Below are 10,815 nucleotides of genomic sequence, written 5' to 3'. Positions count from 1 at the left end.
AAAAGTGTAAAAATACTTCCTGCAATCCTAGAACCATAACACTTTGGTCTCTTCATTGCAAGGGTTACATCTTGAACCAAATGACACTACAACCGTAACTAGATGTACCGAGATAGCCTAGCCTAGACTCGCTCGCTAGAAGCCTAGAACCATAACATTTTGGATTCTAAGTTGCTGTCTAGTTGCTAGACTGAGAGATGTGCCTGAGAAAAATGCTTGCCTGACACTGGCCTGAGAAATCTGTGATTTTTGTCTGACCAGGCAAGTTTTGTGATATATATTGTTTGGTTGGTGACTATGCTTGAGAAACATAAATAATACTTACACATGTTGATTTTATCCTAACTCATCTTCTTCCTCCTCCTCTCCACACTCCTCTGAAGCACAAAATTATTGCCATGGCATGATAACGATTCCTCCAGGGACACACCAAGTCCAAGAGGATCGATTCTCCTAATTCCAGATGAGGAAAGAAAGAAAACAAGATGCACACATAAGGAAATAGATCAGATCGATCCATTGTTCACACAACAGAAGAAAATAGATCAGATGGATCCATTGTTCATATAGCAGGAAAAAGAAAATCGAATCAATCAGCATCACCAAGCTCCGTATATGGAACTATACGAAGCTCACCGGACTCCCAAACAACTGATCTTGGTACTCCATTAAAACATTGATGGATCTTACGCCCGGCCGGCCATCTCCTCCTCGCTCGAATGCCACGGAACTCGTGGAGCTTGCAGCATGCCGAGCTCTTCATCGCCTCGACGACAAGGAGTGAGGAGCAGCTGCGCGTGCGCATACAGGGTCGGGAGGTAGCAAAGCAGATGCGCAAGCGAAAAAGATTAGCCGTGCGTGCCTAAGCTAAGCCCAGGCCACCGAAATCAGACGCCTGCTCCAGGCTAATCACTGGGTGGGTGTTGTCAGGTCAGGCAAGAGGATAAGAAGTTTGGCAACCAAACAAGGTCCAGGCTAGTTTCAGGCTTGTGTCGGGTCAGGCATATTTGTGTCGGGGCAGCAACCAAACAGCCCCTAACATTCCGTGACACTTTCTGATGTAGACTAGAAAGCAGCAACTAGCTCCCCGACACTTGTTATGGATCGGACCGAATAAGTATCATAGTAAACCAGTCCAATCTAGCATACAAGATGTATCAGAATACAAATACAAATTACTGGGAAAATGAGCAGCTCATACCCAAGATCTACGGCACATAGACATGGTGGCGGCATGGCCCAAGTGGAATGGTCCATGCGTATGCACCAAGGCAACTCAGGAAAGAGTCAGGGTTAAAATGTCCTGTAGAAAAACCTAGCCGATACAAGTGAAAAGAAAAGAAACCTAAATTGGTTTGAGCAAATAGCCCGGGAACTACCGTCAAATTGTAACGGGAAGTTAGCTTAGCCATGAGATATCAACACACACATGGTCAGCTGGAAGTTGGATGAGCTGGCTACAATTTCAGCTGACCCCGAGCGCCCCACGACAACTTTGGATAAGATATACCACAGCATGAAACCTGCACGATGTGTAGAAGCAAATCAACCGCAGAACTCAAATATATTAGAGATGTGTACGAAACAAAATAGGATGATGACCTCAACGTCACATGTACACGAGTCATGGTATAATTAGTGTCTGGAATGCGATTAAATAAGTAAACAATATATCACAAAATACTTCAGAAAAACAATCGCATTAAACTTTTCTCAATGAATTACTCCTGTCAACTTATACCGGGCAATTTCAAGTTTTCACCCGTAACAAAGCAGGCCCGTGGGCGGTAGTTTTGGATGACTCTGCCCCTGATCAATCTGCCTGGACTTGGTAAAGATGCTAATAGGATTGGGCTGCACACGATCGCTCGCTGCATGACGCATGCGCAAACTAGACAAAAAGAGTCTCATCTGCATGCGTTAAACGGTGGGCAATAATCAATTGCATCGCGTGTTCAAAATCACCCGCCAAGCAAAATCTGCATAACTCAGTCAGACCTGCCAAGCGAAATTCCTTCTCGTTTTCAGAATCATGCCAAGCGAAATTCTTTCAGGGTGGGCACCGTGATCTTCAAAGTTTTGTTAGGCAATGGAACTTGGTTCAGTCCTATAAGCACACTAAGGAGCTCAGCCAGAAAACCTCTCTTCTATTCATCAGTACGCATGTTGTCCAATCTATGGTGAACATAAACCTAAATTTACCTTCTGGTGAGGTGGAAGAATATGAAGGACGAGCCTTTGACCTCAACGCTGATATTGGTTGGACTAGCGCTGAAGGGAAGAATTCTTCGGTTCTTTTCTCAGTTCATCTTTCCCTTTTTCCATACTGATAAATTCAGATTGGTCGATTGTGTTCTCTTGCGTTAAACAGAAGGAGCTGGGCAAGAAGGTGCTGGCACCGACCTTTGTGATCGAGACAGGCAAGGTGGTGGTGCCAACGCCAAAGGTGGCGCACTCCACCAAAGTGGACACACTGACCGCGAACATGCACAGCTGGATCTCGCTGATCGAGTTCACATAGGGTGGATCTCGCCATCTGAAGATTCACATGGCTGGATCTCGCCGGCCACAGACACACATGGCTTTATCTTGCCAGCCAAGGATTCACATGGTCGGTCGGCCCTGGACACGCCGGGCTCGGCTTTGCTGCTGCTCACGGACAAGTCGTCCTCAGGATCATTGGTCACTCTAATGCCGAATGCGAGCATGGTGGGCTTGGCCTCGCTAGGCACAGGTACTGCCTCATCGCTGACGAACACGCTGGTCGTGCTCACCACAGACTGGGGTCTACCACACACACAATCGTCCCATGGGTGCTCTCAGACCTAGGGCTCGCCAGCCACGAGCAAGACAAACTGGGCTTTGCCAGATGCGGTCAGCCAGTTGGGTTCAGTATCACATCATGAAATCGTGTGCAAGCACATAGGGCCATAGGGGAGAGGTGCGTGAGACTACAGATGGGAGAGGATATTTTCCGTAGGACATTGACAAAATATTTTGGACGCCCGGTATAAGTGGACTGAATGCAGAAATTAAAACGCACAGTATAATTGGACGGAGGGAGTAACATTATTTGGTACCCCTTCCTAGTTAGGCCGGCATTTTTTTAATGGTATCCCAAGTCATGCAATATGAGTTTGCGCACAACATTTTTTTATGGTATCCCAAGTCATACAATATGAGTTGGCGCGCAATGGGATGCAAAATTGATTTATCCAATAGGAGTATCTCTTATTACTCCATTAGTACTTATCTCTTTGTATTACTATCTCTAACCAGGGTAATATTCATCGTGCATGCATATCTGTCTCTAAATTACACAATATACTAGATCATGATGGGAATCATGATGGGACGTGTTGTCATGCCCCTCAATTTTTTTTAAAATAGGATTGAGGCATGGAATGTGAGGTTAAATTTAGATGAGTTAAGATATTTATTTGTTAATAATCACAGGCTGTTAGTGTATCCAGCTGTCTGAATGGTGCAAGAGAGGGATGAATGAAATTAGGATTAGCATATTTCTGGGCCCTCGCCCTTGGATGAAGATTTCGATCACTTCTAGCTATTGTTCTTTGAAGTGCTCTCACTTACGGCCTGGAACATCTGGAAGATTAGAAACAAGCTTATTTTTGAGGGTGAGAGAGCTAGTTTCCAAAACTGGCTTGAGAAATTTAAAACAGATCTGTCTTTGCTTGGCTTTAGGGTGCCTGAATCCCTGACTCCTTTTTATTCAGTTTTGATAGGTCTTTACTAGAATAACAGGGGCCTGTCCCTGATTGTATACATATGTAATTCAATCTCAGATGGTTTCTCGAGAGGAATCGGCAAAGTACATACTAAACTTTTACTCCATATATATTTTACACCAAAATCCACACCTATATATGGAGGAGATTTGACATGTTAACTACTACTCGCTCCTACCCATGCGATCATACATTAGGCTAACGTGTTGCAGTGATTTGGCCAAGCCTTACGTGTTAAAATGACCTGTCATAGGCCCAGGGAGCCAGGGATTCAAGTAGAGTAGCTTTACCATAAAAACAAATGCCTGCCTAGCTAAGCTGCCGTAGAATATGAAAGGGGGGAAAGAGGCAGGGAAGCAACCGGCCGGAGAAGACAAAGATAAGGGCCAAGCCTCCTACAGTTACATGCTCCATTCAGGCAGTATTTATCAAGCGCGGAAGCAGAGGAGATTACATGCATGCATTAATTAATGGAAGTTAAAACAACCGTTTTACAGGGGAAACTTAAGAAAACTAAAACATCCTATTTAAAGGAAAAGGAGTATAAGTGCAAGCTAAATCAGTTTTCATATTGCTACCACAAGTTTCCATGGTTTTGGTTTTGTTGGGAAAATGACTTTTTCGAAATAAAAAACAAAAAAATTCTTAATTTTTATTAAGATTAAGAAAAAAGAATATAACTAAAATGGAATTGGCAATATAATTTTTATAGACTTTAGAAAGAAAAAAGAAGGGTTTGTTGGAACCATGACAAAATGTGATATCATGTTTCATGATTCTTATATGAAGTTGTACATGTTTCGAAGAAAATCAACAGCTGTGATCCATTTTTAAGAGAAAAAAATGATAGTACACAAAGGAAATGTGATACATGCAAAAAAACGAGTAAACGTATGTACCTGGTGAGCTACTATTTACACAAGTTGTCTTATTACTCCAGTGTAGGGCATACAAGATTGATCTGCCGGATAACTACTGGCAATATATCGTCCGGTCTATCTGAGGAGGTATAGGTTTTATCTCAGTGCCAAGCTCCTGCTCAATCCTATACCTGTGTCCAGCAAAAAATATACTCATGGCAGAAAAAAGGAAAGGTAATAGCTGGTGAGAAAAAATGCATACAACATACAAGTTAAACCGATCTTCATAGGTGATCAAATTCACAGCCAGACCAAGGTGGCCAAATCTCCCAGATCTACCAACCTACAAGAGAAAAAAGATAGATTTTCATTATAATGCAACTGTAAACACAAAAACAGAACCCAGCAACATATCAGCATGCCAAATTGCCATAGAAATTCTCCATGGTCAAAACGATAATTAATAATAAAATGCTAACTAGAATTAAACATTGCTGTTCCAAATCCTGACAGGCGGGATGAATTCATTTTCCATGTCTGATAAATGTCTTGGAGTTCATCTTAACAGAGGATTATTCAGCAAACTAAATGCATCATTAAAATAGAGAAGTCACAACCTGAACAGCAAAATTAAATGTCAATGCATTCAATCCATACCCTGTGGAGATAGGTTTCAGCGTTCTTGGGAAAATCAAAGTTGATAACAACATTAACAGCTTGGATATCTATTCCCCTTGTAAAAAGATCTACAAAGAGAAAAATGAAAGGTTAGAAGACCAAACAGCCCACCCAGCTTCACAGATAAATATGTTGAAACAAATAAATCATAATTAATTAACGAAAATGTAAAGAGCTGCAGAATCTTTAATACTCCCTCCGTCCAACAAAGGATGTCTCAACTTTGACCAAATTTGAATGTATCTATATACTAAGTCATGTCTAGATACATCCAAGTTTTGACAAACTTGAGACATCTTTTATTGGACGGAGGAATATTTCTTTTTCTAAATCTAGAAATCAGCACTTCGCTAAATGACATGCTATTGAGAGGCGCAGGAGCACTTCATTTACAACAAATAAGGATAGCATTTCGTCCATTAGATGTAAACACACAAAATCATTTTTTTAGCAACAGACAGGAGCTCTGCCCTTCAGTATGTAGAAAAAAAAAGAATTGACCAGTTAATGAAAGAAGCCTGCCAAAATTGATATGATGGGCTTAACCCTGCCTTTACACACAAAATTAATCACTAATGTTCTGTGCAGTGACCATCGTAAGGTCAGACTCATAGCACAGGTTAATTCCTAGCAATTGTTCAATCAAAAGAGCAATCAAGTCTTAGCATCTGAGTGCTCAGCAAGGCTTAAATTAAGATTAAATGTAAAAAAATGAAACTAAGCTAGGACTGAACAACAGGCTTTATCTCCAGGTTAACTATGAGCTAAAGAGCCCCTTATTTTACGTAGAAGATGGAACAGTGGGGCAGGCTATATATCTAAAGCACACAGAACAGAGAAATGGAACTGTCTCCATGGAATACAGAAACAACACGTACTCCCTCCGATCCATAAAAAGTGTCGCCCACTTAGTACAAAATTTGTACTACCTTAGTACAAAATGGGCGACACTTTTTATGGATCGGAGGGAGTAGTATTTAGTGCAAATATCTCAGTAAATTGATATCCCTTTGTTTGACAACAAGCAAGCAAAACTGCAAAAAGCAAGCGATGAACAGCTAAAACACTTTAATTTCAGTAAGACAAAAAAAAAAGTTAAGTCCATAAAGGAATAGGTTCCATAGTACAGTACAGAAGAAAGTTATGTAGCCACAGAATAATGTCCTTGGTGGAAAATAAAGGCAGCACCTGTAAAGGGGAAGTTCCCTACCTGTACAGACAAGGTTCCTACATGCACCATTACGGAAATCATGGAAAACTCTGTTGCGATGATCTTGCAGCATTTTAGCGTGGATGTAGAAGCAAGAGTAACCAAGCTCTGTGATCTTCTTTGCCAGTAGTTCAACACGATTTACAGAGTTACAGAATATTATTGATTGATTAATTTGCAGCTGTATCGAAATGGAAAATAGATAAATTAATTACAGGTTATGATGAAGATCACAAAACATAGCTAAACTGTTGAAGCATAAACTAAAGGTGCACATGGAAAAACCTTGGAAAAAAGAGTGTTAAGACAATGGACTTTTTGTCTTTCTTCAACAAAAGCATAGAACTGGGTAATTCCCTTCAGTGTAAGTTCGTCCATAAGGTTAATTACATAGGGCTTCGGGAGATATTTGTCCTTGAACGCTTTGACAGTCACAGGGAATGTTGCAGAGAACATCAGAATCTGTCGACTCATTGGAAGATATCGAATCAACTGTTCCACAGAGGGTTGGAACTCAGGAGAAAGAAGCTTGTCCGCCTAAAAAACAAAATAATGTTGCTTGTGAGAATGCATGCATATTTATCAACAAATCTACAGTTTTTTTTTAGGACACCTCAAAGGGGCAGGGAGTTCCTGCATTTCATTATAGAAGAAATAGAATTGCCCGGTTAATTAGGGAAAACCGGGCAAAAACCCGATGTAAAGGGGACGAAGCCCCACTGGTCGACAAAGACGGAAACGATGAAGCAAACACGCCACCTACAAATCTACAGTTGCACCAACAATTCAAATAACCTTTTGAAATTGTCCTTTATCTAACAAACATCATCACACATATAACAACACAAATGTTTAGCCTTTGACTGCATAGCCTATAGAGGGACCTGTGCTAAACAAAAACGACTGATTAACCCATTATCACATTTTTTTTATAACAGTACATAAATGAGCTTAAATATATTCCAACCGATCCTAATATCCCATTTCTTTCATGTGAGCTTCATAGGGGTGTTTAGCCTTTATTATATACAATAAGTTGGTCTGCCTTTGATTGGTTAACCCCCACCCCCCACCCCAACTCAATTTGGAAAGTAAGCCTATGCCCCTGTGGGAATTGCTTAGCAGACCTGTACAGAAGTCCTGAGCACTGCTTCTGTTCGCTTGATCTGCAACTCTCCCACTCTCTCACTCAGTTGCCAGTGGCAGCCTGGCAGGACCGTACGTCAGGGCAGATCAAGAGGCTACACGCTCCAGACTTGCTGCACCAAGCTTGGCTTTGATACCGAGGAGCACGCTGCAAAGACCGCCGCTGTGTAGCTCACGCAAGGTCGCAAGCAGACCTCATGGGCTCATGGCGCCATGAGGCAATGTAAGGATAGTGCCTCATCGCCTGCACGCTCCAAATCCAAATAGGCAAACAAGATCTAGACGTCCTCATATATATCAAGGTCGCAATCCTTCCCTGTGTCGAACCCGGTGTGTCGCCCCTCTGTCCCCTCAGATCCATGACTCAACTTGCTGTTGCTTTGCTTCCCTTTGCGGCCGGCTACTCCAAACCATCCCCTGACGCCTTCTCCTTCCCTAGTCCAAGTTATGTCTTTGATTAAACACTAGAGAGGAAGAGATAAGAATAGGCTGAGATAGAAGGGAGGTAGAAGAAAGGGGTGGCAGAACAACCTGGGAGTTCTCAGGACAAAGAGCACCTCCCAGGAGTTTCTTAATCCATTTAGTCTTGAATGGAGAACTAAATAATTGGTTCCGTGACCGAGCAAACTGAGAACAAGGTCGAGAACAGATCTGTTGATAATGATCAAGTAAATAAATTTCATATTGTAGAAAACAATACACACTTTTTTCCAGTTTTCATTGGTGAAATATTGATTTTTGTTCATAGGTAAAGAAAAAAGATGCTAACAAATGCTTGAAAAACAAGAATGTGTGTTTACTGCAATACATAAGAAATCTCAATATGCGACAAAGCTGACAATACCTCATCCATAATAAGCATTGAACAGTCCTTCAGAATGCAAATGCCTTTCTTTGTAAGGTCCAAGACACGACCAGGCGTCCCAACAAGTAAATGAACAGGTTGATGAAGACGGATGATATCATCCTTCAGGCTGGTTCCTCCAGTAGTAACCATGACTTGAATCTTCAGGTGTTTCCCAAGTTCCTTGCATACTTGTGATGTTTGCAAAGCCAATTCTCTTGTGGGGACCAATATAGCAACTGAATATAAGACAAACAGGTTAAAATTATATGGTCGCATACAATATCTCTATGAACCCCAATTACGAAAACACAGGTACTAGTCCAGAAGAAACCTTGAATAGCATTTTTGTCTTGATCAATCTTTTCTAGTGCAGGTATACAAAATGCAGCAGTCTTGCCAGTCCCATTTTTAGCTCTAGCGAGAATGTCGCTGCCAGTTAATGCAATAGGAATGCTTTCTTCTTGGATAGGAGAAGGTCTTTCAAATCCTTTCTCATATATACCCATAAGAAGTTCACGCTTCAGAAAATAGTCTTCGAATTCATTTCCCTTGGTTGCAGTGACATCCTGTGTGGAGGAAAAAAAGAAAAGAAAGGCACTAGCTTAGCAGGAGAATGAGAATATAAGCAACAACTAACGGTGATGTGATAGGAAAAAAAGAAAAGAAAGGCACTAGCTTAGTTGGAATTTAACTTTACAATGAACAAGGTCGTCAAAATATATTATCGAAACTTAGTTCTACTCAAAACTCCTAGTCCTGGCAACTAATATATACAAAAATCTTGGGTTTTTTGAGGGGTGATGTGATAGAGAAATTGCTCATGGAAAAACTACAATGATGCCTGACAATCTTTATAAGAATGAGTATATCCAACACTAATATGGCAAACAGAAAAATTATATAAATTACCTCTGTTTGGTAGCGTGTATCTGGAGGTGGAAGCTTCAATTGGGTCTTCCAATCTTGTGAACTGCAAAAGGGTAATACTTAATCCCGACTTGTGATTTATAAATTTATAATGAACATCAATTAGGTTTGAAGAAATCAAATAGTGGTTCTTTTCTACTTGAGAAACCATTCTTGCATATAACTCTGATAGTAATTTGTTGAAAAACTTAAATCTAAGACAATCATTTCAGCAGACCACATTACAGGCATTTCCAACTACAAATTCATATAATGCAGCAGTCCAACATCAAGCTTCAACAAAAACAAAATAAAACTGGCCACATTAGTCATCAATGCGGTCATTACCATGGACCACAAAATAGCTGTTTGGCCCATTTCTACCTAGCTAGCATCATGTAAAGTAATTCCAAGTACTAAGCCAGTCAATGCAGTGGCCCTACCTAATATTTCAGTAAAACAAACTTCACAGCTACATATGTCCTCTAAAATATGGAGATGTTTTGCCCGTTCTTCAGCAGTCACTTAAACAGAACTACCTCACGAGACAGTTTTATGCGCTATTTTCCTAGATGATGTCATGTTTGGAATTCAGAAGCAATACAGAAGTAGGCTATCCAAACAACTCATGCGTAGACACTGTAATTTTAATTTCCCTATGGCCCTATCAAGCACAAAAGGAAAGGCACACAATACAACCAAAACTCCAAAAGCAAATAATGTTTCTCCAAAATTCTACCTTCAGCCTATCTAACCCCTACTAATCCATAACAAATTGATACCTATCGTCCCTGGCACCGAACCAATATGCAATTATCCGAGTCCACAAATCACATAAACAAGGGAGCCTTTTGTACCAATACCAAACAACAGGCAAGCTTTTCCAGCGCCTCTCTCACCTCGAATCGATGCCATCGGTGGCAGGCGGGGCGTGGTGCTCGCTGGCTCTTGCAGCGCCCTCGGCCTCGCCAGCAATCTGATTCCGCCGAAGCCACTGCTGCTGCTGAAGCTGCTGGTTGTGGTGCTGCGACTGCCGCTGCATGTATTGCTGCTGTACCTGCGGCGGCGGCGGTTGCAGGTGATGTTGTTGCGCGGGCGGCGGGCCACGGCCGTTGTAGTTAGGGTTCCCGCCGCGACCGTTGCCGGTGCCGGGAGGGTACCTCGCCCGCGGATCCATCGCTCAGGCCTCAGGGAACCCAGACCTAACCACACGCGGCGCCCCCAAACTCGGAGGCCCACGGAAAGCAGCAGGCTACAGCCTCTCTCCCGTGGAAAGTGGAAACCGACCGAATCGGAACGAATTAACCCACAGTAACAAATCGATTCCCCCGCACAGGCACAGCCCAACGTCCGGAAAAAACTCAAAAACCCAACAAGAAACCCCCGAAAATAACCACGCGGAAACCTCACACGTCGTCC

The 10,815-nt window shown here is 42.0% G+C and overlaps 1 protein-coding gene across 1 annotated transcript; it reads right to left on the bottom strand.

The window, feature by feature from the left end:
• Positions 1-1,100: 1,100 nt before the first annotated feature.
• On the bottom strand, positions 1,101-10,756 carry LOC100840583 (DEAD-box ATP-dependent RNA helicase 6). Its single transcript, XM_003580165.4, has 10 exons — positions 10,296-10,756; positions 9,400-9,460; positions 8,822-9,056; positions 8,488-8,726; positions 6,783-7,034; positions 6,498-6,678; positions 5,267-5,355; positions 4,879-4,952; positions 4,649-4,800; positions 1,101-1,523 (listed from the first exon to the last, which is right to left on the bottom strand). The coding sequence occupies exons 1-9, from the start codon at positions 10,571-10,573 to the stop codon at positions 4,722-4,724; spliced, it is 1,488 nt and encodes a 495-aa protein (XP_003580213.1). The 5' UTR covers positions 10,574-10,756; the 3' UTR covers positions 1,101-1,523; positions 4,649-4,721.
• Between the last annotated feature and the right edge of the window lie 59 nt (positions 10,757-10,815).

The sequence above is a fragment of the Brachypodium distachyon genome, chromosome 5, assembly GCF_000005505.3.
Source record: "Brachypodium distachyon strain Bd21 chromosome 5, Brachypodium_distachyon_v3.0, whole genome shotgun sequence".
In the NCBI taxonomy this organism is placed as follows: domain Eukaryota; kingdom Viridiplantae; phylum Streptophyta; class Magnoliopsida; order Poales; family Poaceae; genus Brachypodium; species Brachypodium distachyon.
Note: the sequence above shows the minus strand (reverse complement) of the source record. Positions and strands in the feature narration are given on the sequence as shown.